The sequence below is a fragment of the Onychostoma macrolepis genome, chromosome 10 (assembly GCF_012432095.1).
Source record: "Onychostoma macrolepis isolate SWU-2019 chromosome 10, ASM1243209v1, whole genome shotgun sequence".
In the NCBI taxonomy this organism is placed as follows: domain Eukaryota; kingdom Metazoa; phylum Chordata; class Actinopteri; order Cypriniformes; family Cyprinidae; genus Onychostoma; species Onychostoma macrolepis.
Genome location: NC_081164.1, coordinates 26,782,103 through 26,802,143, shown reverse-complemented (window position 1 = coordinate 26,802,143; position 20,041 = coordinate 26,782,103). Strand labels below are relative to the sequence as shown.

The following is a 20,041-nucleotide window of genomic DNA, read 5'->3' as shown; positions in this document are numbered from 1 at the left end:
CAAACACACGCAATGCATTTTACAGTCTCCATTTATTGTTCAGGTTCTTTTAGAAATGCTGCTTGTGAGCGTCGCTGTACACATTACATGTTTGTGGTTGATTTATGTCAGTGTTCCTGCAGGACTCCAGTGAAATGACTAAGTTTAACGCTTGAGCCAACAGAAACAGTATCCATGCCTTTTTCCCGGCGGATTAAAGGGCGAATCCAGCATGAGTTCACCTGAAACACCTGCAGAACACTCGTGAGGTTCCTGGTAGTGCAAATGTGCTTCTGGAGATAAAAACAAACACGCAGAGCCTCGTCCCTTGGGGTCCTCCACGCTCACAGTGCAGTTTAAAACAGGATCAGTTATTGGCCTGGAGGCGAGTAGCTAAAGTCTGAATGATTGGCTGTGATCTTCAGTCCCTGATGTGTTCGATCACAGCACATCGATGTCCCAGATCTGAGTGGCGCTGTGAAGCTCTCTCAGGATCAGATGATCTCTGTCAGCGCCGAATCCACCTGAGAGACACGAGACCCTCAGTTATGAACACACTTAATATTCAGTCTAGGAGTGTGCGATTTGTCTCATCTACAGTAATACCGTAATTGTTGTTTTAACCATATGCGAGCTGACATTATCGAGTATGTATGAGTATACGCAAAAAAACAAACAAAGAGAGTCCAAAAGCATTTGCTGTGTGATGAAGCCCATTACGATGAAGTTTCAGTATCCCTATAATATAAAGTTATGAAGGCAAAAGATATCCCTGTGTAGGTTTTTGTTTTTTATGTTCATAAAACATGTGACTCTGGACCACAAAACCAGTCATAAGGGTCAGTTTTTTGAAACTGAGATTTTTTGAGATTTATATACTGAAAGCTGAATAAATAATTATTCAGTCCACTAATTATCGCCACTGAAAAAAATCCCAAAATATATTGAGATATCCTATTTCGTCAATAATGCACACTCCTAATTCAGTGGTATTTGTGATTTGACGGCACAGACGGTATCAGATGAGAACAAAACTTGATCTAAATTCATGTTGTCTTTTTAGAGCTGCTTTACTGCTGAATCAAATTTGATGAAGTTACTTTCCTGTTTCTGCAGGTTTTATGAATGTAAATTTAAAGACTAATTTATCCAATTAAAGAAAATGTAAGGAATAAATTGAAGGGAACACAATATGTCATTATGTCTCAATGTAAATGTCTAGGGAGCACAATGAGTTTATTGGCAGCACTTCAAAGATTGAAATAACATCCTACAGACCTGAACTTACTTTTTATTTCATTTTACAAAAATTGCTTGAACATCTCTGACTCCAAACACTGGAAAATGGAAAACTCCTTTGCAGATTATAAAATCAAGATGCAAAAATGACAAGAAAGAGATCTTGTTTCTGAGAAATGTATCAAAAAGAAGTGAATTTATGATTAAAAAGAACATGGAGTCAAAAATCAACTGAATTCATTCCTCTTTGTCAGATATTTTCTGATATAAAAACTCACTTAATTTTGTTGAGTTTCTCAGAAAACAAGACTTCACGTCGTCATTTTGCATCTGAAGTAAATTTAAGGATGTTTAGATATTTCTAACACAAGACAAAAATACAGAAAGATATTCAATTGTATTTTTCTTTCATTTTTAATTATTTATTTTATTTTTTTATTTTTTGCAGTGCACGCAACATTTAATGCCACGACTTTCTGAATTTAAAACTTTTATGAATTTAATTTCTACTGTAATTTAAGACATTTTAAGGCCTAATCTGAGGAAGGGTGAATTGAGACCTTTTTAAGACCTGCAGAAACCGGCTCTGGAGACACAGACACACATGTTTCTGCTGGACACTGATGGACAAAGAGCATCCTCGTACCTCTGAGGTCCAGCGCCAGGCTGCGGTTCAGATGAGAGCAGATGCTTCCGTCTTCATTGAGGCTCCAGCGCTGGTTGACACGCCCGTGCTCTTCCCATAATGCCACTGGGGCCCCGGCACAGGCCTTGGCCCCGATCACAGACAGACAGCCCCCCTGCGCCTGCAGAAACACACAGCGATCACATCACACTACTGTAGAGCTGAAGCGCATCTGCTGCGTCGCTGATGAGCTGTAAAGAGCTCCTGAGCTGAGCTGAATAATGACACTAGTGGCTTTACAGCTGTTTATTACTCTGAAGCTGCTCTGAAACCATCTGTTGTATCAAGCACTGTAGAAATAAAGGTGACTCGACAAAGTTTTAACAGCTTGTTTTCTGAAAACTATGATGACAATATGAAACAATCACATCTAGAAGACAAACAGGCTGTAATGCCTTCCTACAAATACAGCGCTTCAAGAAAGCTCCTGAGAAACTCTGCTCGAGTGCAGCGAGGACAAAAGCTGCTTTAAACACAAAGGATGCTCTCAACAAATGTGGATTTCATTTAATTGATAAAGACAATCTATTAATGACATTATTTTTGACAGCATTCTCATTTTACAGCATTTTTACACAAGTGCTCTGTAGCTTCGCAGGAGCTTTCTTGAAGCGTCTCAGAGACAGTTCTTCTGGATTTAGTCAGTTTCTTCATGTCACTCCAGACGGACTGATGATGATGATGATCAGATCAGACAAAAATCTCACTGGATTATTATAATTAATGGCTAAATGAATGTTTGGAAATGCAATCTGATATTTCCTCCTGACACACTCCAGCAGAAGATAGAAATAACCGACTTAAAAGCATTTTTAGCTGCTGAAGATACTAGTGCTCTAATCATTTTGGCCACCGCTGTACCTGAGGAGACCTTTATTATTTCACTAATGTTCCACAGACAGAAGTGTATTTTTTTCATCAGCTCCTCTCGACAGATGTGGGCCGTGTTTCTCCTCACTGACCGTGTTCTTCAGCAGGCCGTCGGAGTAGATCCAGCGCTGCGTGTCCAGAGATCGATCGGCGGGACTCAGGAAGAGTTTGGCTGGAAATGACCCGTCTGAAACGCTCTCGCTGGTCAGAACCGAACCCAGAGCTCGGCTCCGCAGCTGGAAGAATGCTTTGGGCTGAAGAGACAGGAGTGCATTTGACAGAAAGATCTTGACATTAGAATCCTATTTGATCTGTTTGACGATTTCAGTTAAAATCTCATTCTGGACAAAAGCTATTACAGAATTATAAAACATGATCTTATCTAAACCACAGATAGGAAAGGAATCACAGAAGCAGGACGAGAACCCTAAAAACTGCCTGAACTTTAGGAAAACCCCACTGGTCTATTAACTTTAAAGCGACAGTTTACCCAAAAATGAGAATTCCGTCATCATTTACTCTCCCTCGAGTTTCTTTCTCACGCTGAACACAAGAGAAGATATTTTGAAGAATGTGTGCAGCCAAACAGATGCTGGTCCCCATTTACTTCCATTCTATTTTTTGTTCATACTATGAAAGTCAATGGCTACCAGCAACATTCTTCAAAATATCTTCTTAGAAGAAAGAAATTGATACAGGTTTGAAATAACACGAGTGATGACAATTATCATTTTTGGGTGATCATCCCCTTTAAACTTACTAGAAACCCAATAGTAAAAGTCACATTACAACAGAAGAACAGCGATGTCTGATCGGTGGAAAGACTTCTGAAGACTCTTGCTGTTCTTTGATTAATAATTACAGACTCCCACAAAATACAGTGATATCAAACCTATTATTAATCTTATTCGGCTTTCAAAACTTCTGTTTGTTCAGCGCTGAAATTAAAAGCACAGCGATTTGAATATCTAATGTTTGTTTCACAGCAGCTGTTTAGATTGTTGACAGGACAGGAATCATAAATCGAGTTTCATCTGTTCCTGTAATATGAATTTGTGAAGAAGTCCAGATAGAATGTTTCTATAATAAACTCCTGGATTCACTAGGAAACTATGATCAGACACACTCGAGTCGATTAAACGAAACACTAGAATGACTCAATGAATCTTTCAGTTACATTACGTTTATACTTGGATTATGATGTGATTGGCCAATGCATTCACGTCTGTGATTGGTTACACTTCATTTCCAGCGATATCGTCAACTTGAAAGCACAGATACTATTAGAACTGAACTGAGCTGGACGATGACATACTGAATCAATGATGAACTGCCTTTAACTGAAAACTGAGGGTTTACTGTTGTCTTTTTGCATTATTGACACTATTTTTTCTATTTAATACTGTAAAGCTGCTTTGACACAATCTGTATTGTTAAAAGCGCTGTATAAATAAAGGTGACTTGATTTGACAGTGCTCAGTGCTCAGTAAATCTGTCCATCCAGATCCACACAGAAGCTGAGAGCATCGTTCTGGTGATGAACTGAAAGCTGACCTGTTGAAGAGGCTTCAGAGATCCGATGGTGTCCCAGCCGCTGTGTTCAGCCCAATCCGGATATTCTCCCGGCTCCAGCAGCGTCTGCCGGCCCTTGAAGCGAGCGTATTGATACGCCACCCACCTGTGAGACGACAGCGGCGTTCAGCTCGACTCTCAGCATGTTTAATCAGAGCAGAGAGTAATGAAGAGCTCTTACAGGCCGCTCTGGACTCTCACAGACTGGATGAAGAAGCCGCTGCGGTCCTCCACGTCTGAACACAAGCTTTCCTCGAGGCCCTCAAACCCGCTGAGAGAGAACAGACTCACGCACGGCTCCGCGAAACTCTGAGCGCAACAACAAACAAACACTAACATATGAAGCCAGGGTTCTGAAGGGTTATGAAAGGAAAATTTAGGACTTATTAAGACCAAGTCAAAAAAAAATTGAAGGGAGCACAATACATCAATATGATGTCTACATGTAAATGTCTTGTGTTAGAAACACTTCAAAGTCTGAAAATACAACTTCCCAAAGATCTCCATTACTTTTTAATGTATTATCTCTGCTCCAAACACTAGAAATGGAAATAATTTTACTGTACTTCTGATCACACTGCAAAGAATGATGTTCATTAGTACGTTTGTCTTGTTTTTCAGTTAAAGGTTCATTTTCTGGAGACGTGAAATAACTTAAGATATGAAGTCATGTTTTATGAGAAATTGGTCAAAATCAAGTGAATTCATGATTAAAACAAAAGCAAATATCTGCCGTTAGACTGTTTTAATTAAAACATTCCCCGTTGACAGATATTTTTTTTTATTATAAACTCACTTGGTTCAGTTTCTCAGAAAACAAGACTTCATATCGTCATTTTGCATCTCCAGTAAATGTATCTGGAGTTAGGGAAGTTTGGATGTTTGTACTGGAAAACAAGACAGAAACACTGAGGAAGAGATTCATTTAGTAGTTCATGCAACATTTAATGCCACGATTTTATGAATTTAAGACTTCATGCTCTGATTTAAGACCTTTTAATTAAGAACTAAGCCATTTTAGAAACCCTGTCTACTGATGTCACTAGACAAATGTTTATTTCTTCTGTCTCCTGAGATATTGTGGATGTTCGTTCTCGTCGACTCACGTATGGAATGGGCTTTAAAGACTTGATGGCTGTGGATGTGCAGCCACAGGAAGTGAGATCAGGATAATGCCCCTCCCACAGGATATACTGGTTACCAGAGTAACGCTCCTCATCGAACAGCAGCCAACTGAGAGAGAGAGAGAGAGAGAGAGAGATTTACTTATATTTACTGTAAACAACGCCACACTTCAACATGCTTTACAATGTAATTATCTTGGTCTGGTTTTAACCTCCCACTGGAAATTTCAATTTGGCAATTAAAACATTACTTATAAAAGTCATGCATGCCATACGAAATGAAATTATTAAAAATAAACATTCCCATCAGAATGTTAAGAGACGCACTGTACAGTCAAATACAGCAGATTATTCCTGAGTTCCAGTCACTCCATGGAAATGACAAATTAGGAATATTATTTGAAGGACCTACTTCCTCTTTGGTAGCACAACATATTTGTGACCCTGGACCAGTCATAAGGGTAAATGTTTTGAAATTGAGATGTATACATCATCTGAAAGCTTTCCATTGATGTATGGTTTGTTAGGATAAAATCTGGAATCTGAGGGTGCAAAAAAATCTAAATATTGAGAAAATCTCCTTTAAAGTTGTCCAAATGAAGTTCTTAGCAATGCATATTACTAATCAAAAATGAAGTTTTGATATATTTACGGTAGGAAATTTACTAAATATCTTCATGGAACATGATCTTTACTTAATATCCTAATGATTTTTGGCATAAAAGAAAAATGGATAATTTTGACCCATACAATGTATTGTTGGCTATTGCTACAAATATAGCTGTGCTGCTTATGACTGCTTCTGTGCTGCAGGGACACATTTATAAATGCCACAAACTAAAGTTAAAGAGTGAACACATCTGCATTAGTAGTACCATCAATGTTTATATAAATATATATATGGATGTATTTTATATGTATTTTTGTTTTGTTTGTTTTTTATTCTGGTATGTACAATGCTTTGGCAGTATGTACCCAAGTATGTCATGCCAATAAAGTGAATTGAACTGAACTGAATTGAGCGAGCGAGAGCTGGACTGAAGGGGTGATTTATATCTACAGGTTTAGCGGGTGGACTCTCACCGTCCCCGGATCACCCGCAGCGACTCGACTCCTGGAGCTCCAGTGTCAGGAACATCGCTCTCGAACTCTCGGCTCTCTCCTCCGAACCGCGTCTGGCTGTAGACTCGCAGCTGCACTCAGAGAGAAACACGTTAGCAGCACACACCGGGACTCTCCACGCTTATATGTTAGTGGCACGTGAAGCGCAAACATACCAGAAACTTCCGTTCCACGATCCGACAGACTTCCTGTGGAGAAAATAAGACTCATCAGTGAAAGAGTGTCATGAATCAAACACAAACATGTTCAGTTGATGAGACTCACTCTGTGAACGGGCCGCAGTGATCTCGCTGAGCTCTGTCCGTCGCCCCAGTCCAGCAGCCCTGGATAACAGCCTTTCTCCAGAACACACTGCTGTCCGGTGAAACACCGCTCGCTGTACGCAACCCACCTGAAGCACACCATACACTCTGTTAAGAGCCGTTCACATCGATAACTAAAGCGCTTTAATAACTGCTCAACAGTGCAGAACTCAGATCCTGAAGGGCCACAGCCCTGCAGAGTTTAACTTCAACCCTAAACACACCTGATCCAGATACTCAAGTCCTTACTTGAACACTACATGGTAATTGTGTTGAAGCAGGTTGGAACTAAACTCTGCAGGATCTGAGTTTTGGCCCCTGCTCTAACAGTCCACACCGCAGGTACAATAGCAGCTTTCGCACCAGACAGTTACAGGAACTTTGAAAACATTCCTCCGATGCGAAAGCCCCTTCTATCATCACTACTATAACAAACTATAATGTTTTAACAGATCACTTTAACTTGAAAAGAACAGTGGAGTCCACAGCACAACGATAACGATAATGCTATTGTCGGAATAACTTCAGAAGGTTTTTTTCCAGCTGATGAGCGATCAGCCAATCAGAATCCACTCAGCTGCAATGAGCTTGAGCGTTTAAAGTGAAGACTGCAGCACACTTATAATAAACAGAATGTCACGATGTGCTGGTGCGAATGCTAATATAGTTATCGTTCTCGATGTGATTCTGATCGTGTGGATGAAATGTGGCCTCACGCTCCGCTCTTCACGCAGACGCCACTGGTCTCCTGCAGATCAGGGATCTCCTGATGAGCGTCGATTTCTTCATCAGAGATCTTCAGACTCACGGACGGCTCGAGGAAATCCTGCGGGAAAGAAGGACGCTTACGTTACAGAGCCATCAGCAAACCCTTGATGACCTGCTACAGTCATTCTGTTATGTAATGATTCCTTTCTCATTTTTTGTTATAAAATATGAAAGCATGATCTTGTGCAACAGCGCTGAGCTGATTCAATAACTGTCCTCACTGGCATTTTCACCTGCTAAAACAGTGTTTGAACAAGCACAGACAGGCCTGATGAAGACACTGACGCAAACGTTTAAGAACAGAGCGATAACAGAACATCTGCATGATGAAACTCACAGCCAGTGATTCTGCTGTCAAACACTGACGTTGAGAGCTGACCGCTGGCTCACAGTGTACTGGACAGACTGGACATACAGTGCATGAAAATCAGGCAGAGAAGAGACAAGACGACTCACAGACTGAACCCAGCGCAGCGACTGAATCCTCAGCTCCGCTCCGCCAAACAGTTGAGTACAGTCTGAGTATTCACCCTCCTCCAGAACACACTGATGACCTCTGAACCCCTCGCTGGAGAACGACACCCATCTAACACACACACACACACACATCAGCTGTCTGCTGCCTAAATGACACACACACACCGGATGGGAAGCTCCGCGTCACACCTTTAACATTCAAACACATTGTTTTCTATGAGTGTTCCCACACCTACGACTCAATCCTGCTGCGCCACACACACAGTTTTTCATTAGATTACATTACATGCATTAAATGCACATTATGACTGGAAGATTGTGCATTTTTCAGCAAGAGCTTTGACTTTCTGTGGCTTGAATATAGTCTGGATACGAGATGCCTAAACCAGGACCCTGAGCTTTGTTTTGGCCTGCCATGCCATATCATGAAATAAAAATAGGAAAAATTCACCATTTACCATTGTTCCTCTTTCGCATTGAAATTTTGAGAATATAGTGGAAGTGATTTTTTTAAATTACATTTTATTATATTTATATCATTTTTTTTTTTTTTTGTATCTTTTTTATATCTTTTTTTATATCATCAGGTTTGATTTCTGGCCCTTCATAGTGAAAAGTGTGGCGGCCTCTGGTCTATGTGCATTATACTGTATAGAGATATAATAATACAGTCCTTCTGCTTGCACGGTTTTTTCAAACACCTAAATTCATCGATGCTATTTTGTTCAAGCTTGAAGGGAACTTTTGCCTGTTTACTGATTCGATTCACTGTTTTTGGACAGCTAACTTAAACATGCACATACGTGATGCAGTGCTTCTCGTCCAGTTTAAGAAAGCAAAATGACCAGGTCTGTAAATGTATCACATGATCGCTGGTTTCTCTGATAAAGATACGCACATCCCACCCGTGACGCGCAGAGATGCAGCAGCGTCCGTCAGACGGGGCTCGTGATCCAGCAGCTCTCTGACCCGACCCTGGAACTGTGGCTTCTCGAACAACACAACCTACACAAGACACACAGCGATCAGATCCACTGATCCCAGAATAGCTCTGGACATCAGCGAGTGTGGCGTCTCACCTTTGGGTCCAGCGGTCTGGTCACCCGCAGCCTGCCCTGCGTCAAAAACACATGAAACGCTCGCTTCAGAACAAACCAGCATGATGTTTGCGGAGAGCAACATGATCGTGTCTACACTCAAACCAAAAATGATTCAGACAGCAGATATAATTTTTGATATTTTTTTTTTGTGGGTTCAGGACACTATAGATCATTTATGTAAGTGAAGATAGCAAAAGAAAGTAAACTGTAACATATTATGACCAAAAATTTGATTTGTCGCTTTGACCTGACCATGTTTTGTTACATACCTTTCTATCAAAGTTATCTGACATTATCAAGATGAATTTGTTCATCTTTTTGTTCATCAATTTGTTTTAACTGAGTTCTTGTCATATTTTATTACCATTTTCTAAACTACAGCGAATAAACTGATAATGTGAGAAAAGTTGAAGGTGTCTGAATAAATTTTGGTTTGACTGTACATACCATTTTTAGCGGCCGGAGACTCTTGACGCAGGACAGGAGTGAGTTCTGGAGCACCGTGACTCTCTCGTCTGTTTCCAGAACGGCGGATCCGCTGATGAATCCGGGCTTCTCGTAAATCAACCAGCTGCACACATTCAGGGAACACAGACAAAACACATATGAACCACTGCCAGCACAACAATGGCTGTTTTAACGTCTTGCTGAAGAGAAATGTCAAAAACAATGCTCATCTTGTCAAGCTCTGCTTGAACTCTACATTTTTTCCGGTTCATGAGAGTTGAAAACAAAAACTCCCATCTCATTTTCTCCTCCAACTTCAAAATCATCCTACAAGGGGGTGAGTACATTATCTTTACATTTTTGTTCTGGAAGTGAACTACTCCTTTAAGAAAAAACAAAATCCAAGTCATAAATCTCAAAACACATCATTTTTTGATGATTTTAGACCAGGTCAACTATCTGAGACCAAAGATGCTGTTTTCACACTCAAATGCACTGTATCTCCTACCATCCATTCGTGACGTGGAGCTCGGAGAGGAGCACAGGCTCCATCAGGTCTGTCTCAGTGTAAAGACGGACGGTCTGAGACGAGCTGGGATACAGATGGATCTCTGGAACACTGTCGTCCTGCACACAACAACACCAGACGCTTCACTGACTGAAGAAAACACCATCAAAGCTCATGAACACAGAGTGAACACAGATCCTGATGACTGTCTGTCTGTTAGTTTACCTGACCAACTGCAGCATGAGAAACTCATAAAAGTGCATGAAACACTGAGGTAAAAGGAAATTATGTATGATTTACAGTACAATTCCAGTATATTGCTTTTTCAGCCCCTCCTGGGCTGCTGGTCCAATTCACACAGGAGGAGGCAAATATCAACTACGGACCGACAAGACAAAAGCAGAAGAAGAATTCAGATGTGTCAAATTATTTTAAAGATATAACCACAGGCACTGCTCACCTAAGCGGCTGTAAGGTAAAGCTAAAGATAAAGCTGAAATTTTATTTTCAACTCCAAAATAATGTACATAACTTAATACAATTTAAATACCTAATTTGTAAAAAAGAAAATATAACAATAATAATATTATATTTTTGGCACCATTTGGTTGCTATAATAATTATTTAATTCATTTTGATTCATTGAATCAACACTGAACTGACTTGAGCTGAATATGAACACTATTGTCTGCTTTACTGCTGAATTTAAATCAGTCTCCTATCTGACAAAGTTTGCACCACTGATTGTTATTTTCCTGATTATTATGGTTTGAAACAATCTGTACTCTATTAAGCGCTGTATAAATAAAGATATGCGTGTTCATAATGAGATTTAGCATATACATACAAGGTGACTAGTTGTGTATCAATTCTTGAGAGAATCCACCACAAGGTGGCGCTATAAGCTATTAATTTCTAGTCACTGACGTTTGTTCGTGGGTATAGTTGTGCTGACAGATTTCTCACTCGACACGCCACAAGAGTGTTTCTGTGTATTGAAACATTTAATATTCAGTAACTGACACCAAACCACAGAGACAGACGTCTCCTGATACCTTGAGCAGCGTCCGGATGGAGCGCACAGACAGATCAGTCCTGCCGGGCTCCCTGGTCTCCTTCAGGTCCTGCTGGGATCCTCCGCTGGTGGTCACAGTCTGACCCTCCTCCAGAAGAACACACGAGCCGCGGTGCCACGGATCCACATACAGCAGCCAACTGAACAAACAGCATTTAAACACACATCACCATCTTAACAAGCAACACAACATCATCGCTCATGCACACAGAATCTCAAGGACGTTGCAGTGGAGACCAGAAGAGTCTCAGACTGAAGGAACTGAGCAGAGAAGTGAACAGGAAGTGACTGAACAAAACGCATTAAGAAACACACACAGGACAGGAACACTGCAGAACTCATCAACTTGCACGAACAAATATTTAATGTAAAATTTTTGTCAAAGGCTCATAAACCTTAAAAACATCTCAGCATGTGCGTGACGCCGTTGTTTTCTTCAAAATCTCTGGATCAAATCAGCCGTCTGTGCACTGCACCAGTACAATTTCAAGTTTATGAAAAACAAAGTGAAAAACATCCCCCGTGTGATTTCCACGCGTGTTTGAATGCTGCTGAATAATGGAGAACGCAGGCGAGTCCATGGACATGCATTAACAAACGACATTGCATAAGCTTTCAGTGCTCAGAAAAATGTAGGCACAATGACTTCATCTATTAGACATGAGCTACAGCAGTCTTATACACATATACACACACACAAACTCGGTCTGTCTCTGAGAGCCACTCAGACACAAAATGATGAGCTCATTTCTCGTACAACAGCACAACTGGACTCTCATCCATAAAAAAATCATTACCAACTCATCTCAACTCTGACTCAGCCAGGAAACATAGGCTGCATTTACACTGCAGGTCTTGATGACCAATTCCGATTTTGCGACTATATCCGATTTTGCGACTATATCCGATTTTTTGGACGACGTGCTTACATTTCTTTTAAAAGTGACCCGTATCCGATGTGTGCATTTTACACTGCACTTGGTGAAACAAGCCAAAAATAGCATATATGACATCACAAATCAATTTGAATAGTACATTGAGTTTAATTTATTGACATGGAATTCATATAGAAACGTTTTTAATGCAATGGTTACAAATATACATCAAAATAATGATATATCCGTACAAATTCTTCAGGACAGTGATGTACGCAGCTCCGCTGAAAGCTTGCGACTGGAATAATACTCAGGTGGTAGATATTAAGCATGTCACATCGTCTGTGTTTTTTTAGTAATTAAAACCAAATGCGTTCATGAGTGATTGTATATCAAAGGCAGGGACATGTTTGTGTGCATTTTATTTTGTGGTTTCAATGGAACGAACGGGACAGAAGCGCTCCTCTGAGCACGAGCCGTAGAAACTGACAACAGCAGCAACGAGCACTCAGCTTGATTTCAAAAGCAACACATTTCAGCGTCAAATCGCCTTTTATTTAACACAAATGAACGAAATTAATACTCTGCTACTCAACTAGAGATGTTTCATTTGTTACAGGTATGTCTGTACCGTGAAATGTTTAAAAAAACTCACTTTTCAATGAGGTAGGAGTCGCATTTACAGGGGAATATCCGATCTGACCGCTTACACGGAAGGCGCAAATGCACGTATCTGATTCAAATCTGATTTATTTCCACATATGAATGAGGCCTGAAACCGATCGGAGAATATCGGAATCCATGTGATTTTTTCCTGCTTACACGGTCGTGGGCCATATCTGATCTGTGCCACATGGGAGGAAAAAATCGGAATTGGGTCACTTGAACCATGCAGTGTAAATGCGGCATTACAGACTGTGTGTGTGTGTATTGTGTAAGTATTTTAGTGAGGTGTATTATCTGATGAAAGTAAACGTTATTACCATCCTCTCAGCGCGTGCAGCGTTCCTCTGTGAGCAAACAGATCCCTCCCAGCATCCTCCACGTCAGCGCAGATTTCTCTTCTCTCTCCGCTCAGCGACTCGTAGATGAGCACCTGCGTTCAACAGGAAACTTCAGTGATAGGGAGCAAAACACTCTTGAGCACACATGGCTTAGTACAGCGCTACCATTTTACTCCTGAAAAAAGACACTGGCACAATCTGAACAAACAAAGGCAATGAGGATATGGTTTGAGTTGTTTATTTTTTGTGCTGCAAAATATATGACTGTAGAGCACCATATTAGCAAGCTGAGAGTGGAATGGATTTCTGTTATCACAGTTCCAAAACATTGCAACAACTGATATCATAACAAATTTAAATCTATAGAGTTAGATTCTTCTTCTACCACTTCAAAGCCCCAGCGGAGAATGCAAAGCTGTTCAAAGACTCAAGTTCTCAAACTAAACGGACAACCATTCATATAACATGCCTAAATTGAGTTGAACTTACTGCTGTAGGTCTAGGGTTGACCTTTCCAAACCCTCTGGTCTCTCCCTGTGAGGACATGAAGGATTAAAAAGCTTGTTAACATACATATAAGCATATCTTGTTCTAGAACAAAGGTCTTGAACCCTGCTAATCCAAGCTCATCAGGATCAGGCCAGGTGTGCTGGAGCGGGTTGGAAATAAAGCTGCCTTCATGTGCTATCGGAAATTTCCTATTTCCCACTTATGAAGTCATTATTACCAGCATTATTACTCAAGTGCTTTGTTGTCGGAAAGAATAAAATGTAGCATCCCAACAAGCATATCAACATTCACCGCGCTAGATAGTCAACTTGCTGACGATTCTGGAATTTCAGTCAAATACATGCTTATTTCACTGTTTATAAAACACAATATGCTTCAAATGATTGTTCATATCTAGCCTATAAATACACTACTTTAGTGACAAAACAAAGTGATGTAGTTGTTGTGAGAACAGCATTGACAGCAGCAATGGTTGTCCCCTCCACCATGTTTAAAGTTTATGGCCCGCCCAACTCAGAAACTCTGGTATCAAAATTATCTCCAAGTTTCCCTGTAGTAAATATGACTTTAGAGGCCGTTCACGTCCAATTTACTATTTGGAAACTCATATTTACGATAGTTCCAATAGCACGTGAAGGCAGCATAAACTCTGCAGGACTGTGTGTCTCCAGGAGCAGGTTGAAGACCTAGGGCCAGATTTACTAACAGCTTGCGCCAGCACAAACCATCTTTTGACGTTAAAATAGTACTGTCAGGATTTACTAAAGACGTGCAGTGACAAATTAATTCTGAAAAAGCGTGGACAGTTATTTTTGCGCCTGAATATGCATTGAATATGCATTTGTAGTAGTTTCCCTTCAGACGCAAAGTTTATTGGAGGAGAGTATTCAAATGAATCATGCAACGAGATTTACTAACGTTTGCGCTCATCAAATTACTGGCATTTGTGCCATTATTTAACGCCCAAAAAAAGCATGTCTTAAACTGTTTTGCACTTGAAATGGCTGCAATTATTGTTGCTAGAGGAGTCACACAGAGAACAGAGAGCAGGGGTAGAAGGGAGAAGATTGTTTCCACTCGTATTAATTTATTTTATGCCATGGTCTGTCTGAATACTGGATTCTGATTGGGTGGCAGGTGTTGATTAAATTCGTTTAACTGCACAGGTAGTTCCAGGTCAGTTTAATCACGTTCTATATTAATGCGCTTCCAATAAACATTGGTAACCATAGTAACATACCGTTACAGTTGAATAGTAATACAGACGAAAATAACCGTCATTTTTATCATTCCGGTCAAATATTGCAGCGCAAATATTATTAACATCTTTAATATGTGAATGCTGGCAAATGACCATGGCATAAACGGGATAATCAACGGCTAGCTGTGCATTAAACGATTTGAATGCACTTCGCCTCCACGTCGTGCATTCAAATAATTTTTCATTTTTGGCCTCTGGTTCTTTTCAACATACTGTGGCTTCTTTATTTCTTTATTCTTTATTTGCGACTACGCTAATTTGCACTGTGCTTGGTATATTGCATTAGTTGATATGTAAATGAGATGTTGCGTCTGTGTTCTTTAATTTGCGCGTTGTTAGTAAATCACCTGCAGAAATTTCCACACCCGGCAGTGCTGTTTTGGAATTGCGCTCTCGCGTTAATTTGCACTGTTAAGTAAAACTGGCCCCTAGATTCTTGACGAAAAATCAAATCTGCTTACCATGACCAGTGTGTTGCCGGCACTACGACACACCATGTGTTGAGTGTCTCCGGGTTCTTCATCACCTGATGGCATTATTCTGGACTTCAAGTACTGATAGAAAGGCGTATTGGCATTCTTTCCGATATTACCCAGAGCACCATCACAGTCCCGCTGCTCCTGCGTTCCATCCGGAGCATCGTCAGTCTCGCGCTCAGGTTCGGTCTCAGTGAGCCGGTGGCTCTGTAGGACGCTGGAGTTCTCATCGTCGTCCTCGCAGTGTTCGCTCAGCGGAACGTGAACGGACTCCTCAACCGAACCGCACATCACACTGGACTGCAGCTTCTCGCTGACCGACTGCAGGAGGGAGAGGATGGACGCGGCCGGCTGCTCCACGCTTCTCTGCTCCTCTTCTGTGGCTGGAGGAACCTGCAGCGTCTCCTGCCCCGAAGCCTCCTCGCGGCCGAACTCCTCCTCATAGATAGGGGACAGGGAGAAGGGGTAGGATCTGGCTCGCCGCGTGCTGGGACTGTGCATGGGCCCAGTGTCGTTCACGAACACCACGTCACTCTCCTCCTCCTCGCTGATGATAGCGAAGCCTCCGTCGACCTGGTGGAGGTCGAGCTCATGGAATCGGGAGTGTTGGGGAAGGACAGCTGCGGTTCTGCTGGAACTGTCCACGGGGTCCAGGTGAATTCTCCGAGCTGAGACACACTCGACCGATGCTCCAGCATCCGCTGGAGTCTCCTCGGGGCTCAGGCTTTGGTTGTCGTTGATGTCGCAGCGGATCGCTCGCACCGAGGCCCACTGAGAAGAGCGGTGACCTCCAGAGCACTGGACTTCAGTCACGGATAGCAGGACATGTGAATCTACTCCAGCCCGAGAAACTTGGCAGATCTGTTCCTGCTCACTGCTGTCTGAATAAGGTGCTTCAGATTTATGGCTTTGTGTAGCTGGTACAATTCCTGACATCATATCCGAATCTGCTGTATCAGAAGCAAGACTGTGGCTAACAGGGTCTGACTTTCCCATTTCACTGAGAGTTTGGCTTTGCTGAAGACTCTCCTGATGTGCAGATGGAGCACAGGAATCGATCAGGCTGAGTCTGCAGTTATTGCTCGTTGCATTGTCTTTGGCTGTATCCTGAGATCGCTTTTCCCATCTGACCCACTCTGCTTCTCCCGTGTGCTCCTCCGCCGAGAGCTTGATGTCTGTTTCATGAAGAACGTCCTTATGACTGTGGAGATTTGGGAATAATGGCTCGTCAGCGGTGGCAGCACTGAGCACAGAGTTTCTCCCGGTGTTCTTAATGGTTCCATTCATGTTCTTTTCTTCAAAGAGATATTCAAGCACGGCCTGATTCTCGTTCTGAGAGCCAATTGAAGCGCTGGCAGCGGTGATGTCAGAGGCCACGCCCACGATGCACCTAATGTCCGTGTCGGAGCCAGCGATGGACTCGTACCCTGAGGAGGGTGGCGACCTGCTGCAGTCCACATGGCCTGCTAGCGTTTCCTCGAGAACCGCAGACAGCGTCTGGTCTGTCAACGTCACGCAAAACTGATGCTCTGTATTAGTGCCTCCATCTAACCTTTCAATCCGCAATGCCTCTGAGCCCTCGCTGGGTTCACGGGTCAACAGGACCTCACGCTCCATCTCGGATGCTTCCATCTTCTGCAGGGCAGCGAGGGCATTTGTCAGGATGCTATCCACCATCTTTTTAGACTCCAATCGCAGGACTTCTTCATCCACCCCAGCCCGTTTCAGCTCGAACTCCTCTAGAGTCCAGCACGCCTGAGAATCAGGGGCTATATCATCTGTTCTTTCAATTAAAGATGAGCTCTGCTCTGGAGCGGGAACCGTGTCGTGATGGTCTGAAACCGTCAGATCATCACTATCCCCTGAGAAGCTCTCAAGCGTAGCACTCTGTGCGAGATGCTCCTGTCCGCTGCTCTTAAGTCCGCTGTCACTTTGTTCTGCTAGAGGAATCTTGTAAACTGAGTCTGTCTCCACGCAGGTAAGCAACGGACCAGAGTCTGCAGCTTGAAGGAGTCGGTGGACTGGAGTTAGTTCAGATTCAACAGCGAGAACCTCGTCTGATTGAGCTGACACGTCTTCTATCTGCTGTGAAGGAGATGCTTGATTTACGGCAGTGGGGTTTTCATGACTATCAGAGCTCATGGTGTTCACAGCGCAGGAGGAAATTTCGCTGTCCTCATGGCCGTTGGGTTGCGTTGCCTCTTCTCCCTCAGAGATGGGCGAATGAAGCTCGACGTGATGTTTCTTCTTTGGTTTCTTGACTTCCCTCAATCCACGGTATGTGCCGTAAGTCACTACAGGAGGACAGGATAGATCATAACGTCTCTTGTCCTCCAAGCACTCTTTGTCATCGATGTTTATGGCATCACTTCTATCTTCTTCAGTCTGCTCCTCTGAACTGTGGAAGGAGAACAGAAGAAAGATGAAGTGAAGCGTATGTTAGTATATACAACTCAACACTACAGAGCCTTTAATGCACACACTCGTGATGTTTGAAGCACTCTCTGTGTGTAACATGGCTGTTATGTAAAAGCAGGAAGTAAAACAACAGTTCGAGAACATTCTCATTAAATATTCATGAGCAGCATCTACACAAAAGCACCTCGTGCCTGTAGGCACGGTACAGAAAGCCCTCACAGCATTCATCTCATGTGACGAAACACTCAGAAAGCACTGCTGACGTACACGGTCAGAGAAACGGCAGACAAGCTACTCAGCAGATACTGATGAAGACTGAAGGTCAGGGTCCTTTTATTTAGGCACATTTAAAAACAACAGACATCGTAAACGTAAAGTGCTGTACAATGCAAATAAATGCAAAAAAACACTGGGTTAAACAAATTCAGCAAGAGCTTTACAAACTAACATCATAAAACAAACATAAAACACTCTATACATCTCAATATCAAAGGCAATGGACAAAAAAATATGACTTCTTCAGACTCAGTTGGGATGAGCTCATAGACAAAACACTGCAGACTGGATGGTGCTCTCATGAAAGCATAGAGGAGTGTAACATAAATAATGGCAGAGCGAAAAAGGCAAAGTGATAAATACTGAAGACTTCATCAGGAAACTAGCGCTCATTCTACAGGCGTGCCAGTATAACCCACATCAGTCTTGAAAGAGAGAGACTTCAGCAGAATATTTCCCAGCAGGCCCTTCAGAGCTCTAACACAACACTCGGATCTAAAGCCAATTGTGATATTTTTAAACTGTATTTATAAGAAGTGTCAGCTCTTATTTTTTCAGAAGTGAGACAATGAAAGAATTGAGGCATTTCTATTTTTAGACTCACTAATATTATGCAAGAGACAGACAGATGGATTTCATGCGAGGCTCTCCGGGGGTCTTCTGTTTCTCCATCCTCCAAGAAGAGGGACACGTCTAACTATTTATTTGGATTTTTGGCACTAAACAGAATCACAATTAAAATAACACTTCCCAAATGCCCTGCCAAACACACATGAGCTAGATCGCTGATCAAGCGATCAATATTTCCTATGTCATGTTTTGAAGGCAGATTCTTCTGCTCTACTCCTCATCTGCTATTGGTCAGTCAGACAGATAGTCCCACCCCCAAACTCATGCGATTGGTTGAGTACCACTCCAATGGATACAGAAATGTTCTGAAAGCAGTGTTTCACTCCTCAGGACGTTAACCCTCTGGGGTCTGAGGGTGTTTTGGGGCCCGGAGAAGTTTTGACATGCCCTGACATTTGTGCTTTTGTCAGTTGCTTATAAACATTTTAATGGCTAAAGTCTAAATACACTGTATTCAGCACAAGCTGGGCTACAATAATATGTGAGCAGCGTGTATGTACATGATTGTGTTTTTGAGAAAACGTTTATGCGTGGTTAGTGAAAAACTAAAAATATAAAGTAACTGAAATAAGGCCATAAAACACATACATTTGTTCACAAGACTTTTGAGAACTGGATCTTGTAGTCTATAGTTTTTGCTTCAAAATGATCTGAAAATCATCTTGTTTACTTGCTCACAGAAAACAATATATTGATTAAAATTTTCTAAGTCACTTTTTGAGTAGAAAGGGTCTATGCGGGAGGGCGTGAACTTTCCTGGATAGTGACTCACACCTGAGAAGACAGAGGCCCGCATAATGAGCTCCATAATGAGCCATTGAGTCAGGTATGTGACTGAGAGAGAAGAGTTACAAGAAAGAATGTGAGGAAAAAAGAATTGTATATATTTTTTTGTTTGTAGTTTATTTAGTATATATATAACTAACTATCACATAAAATAACTTGAGATTCACTTGCGAGTGCAGTTAAACAGTTTATTAGGAACAAACAAACAAATAAACAACAGAAGAGTCAAGACATCGTGGGTGCAATATCCAAAATATCCAAAACAGTGGCAGGAAACTGGAACCCAGGAAAACGGGAGTCAGCAGAAACTGCACAAAAAAAACACAAAACGGATGTGAGCAACACAATGAATGGGCAAAGACAAAGTAAACATGGTGACAATATATACACTACCAGTCGCATTTTTAAACAGTAAGATTTGTAATGAGGTTTTTTTCTAAAGAAGTGTCTTCAGCTCACCAAGCCTGCATTTATTTGATCCAAAGTACAGCAAAAAAACAGTATATTATATTTATTACAATATATAAATATTTTTAC

General features: G+C 41.7%; 1 protein-coding gene across 1 annotated transcript in view; it reads right to left on the bottom strand.

Annotated features, from left to right (window-relative positions):
* Positions 1-13: 13 nt before the first annotated feature.
* The window catches only part of LOC131547911 (beta/gamma crystallin domain-containing protein 3), a 28,489-nt gene continuing 8,461 nt past the window's right edge, over positions 14-20,041 (bottom strand). Inside the window, exons 4-22 of the mRNA XM_058788695.1 lie at positions 15,380-17,792; positions 13,637-13,681; positions 13,127-13,239; positions 11,249-11,408; positions 10,194-10,312; positions 9,686-9,809; positions 9,218-9,253; positions 9,037-9,143; positions 8,118-8,247; positions 7,610-7,719; positions 6,856-6,982; positions 6,747-6,779; positions 6,553-6,662; positions 5,452-5,578; positions 4,527-4,654; positions 4,328-4,451; positions 2,866-3,027; positions 1,865-2,024; positions 14-503 (exon numbers count right to left, since the gene is read on the bottom strand). Of these exons, the coding sequence (XP_058644678.1) occupies positions 421-503; positions 1,865-2,024; positions 2,866-3,027; positions 4,328-4,451; positions 4,527-4,654; positions 5,452-5,578; positions 6,553-6,662; positions 6,747-6,779; positions 6,856-6,982; positions 7,610-7,719; positions 8,118-8,247; positions 9,037-9,143; positions 9,218-9,253; positions 9,686-9,809; positions 10,194-10,312; positions 11,249-11,408; positions 13,127-13,239; positions 13,637-13,681; positions 15,380-17,792 (4,411 nt within the window). The 3' untranslated portion in view covers positions 14-420. The remainder of the gene's footprint in view (positions 504-1,864; positions 2,025-2,865; positions 3,028-4,327; positions 4,452-4,526; positions 4,655-5,451; positions 5,579-6,552; positions 6,663-6,746; positions 6,780-6,855; positions 6,983-7,609; positions 7,720-8,117; positions 8,248-9,036; positions 9,144-9,217; positions 9,254-9,685; positions 9,810-10,193; positions 10,313-11,248; positions 11,409-13,126; positions 13,240-13,636; positions 13,682-15,379; positions 17,793-20,041) is intronic.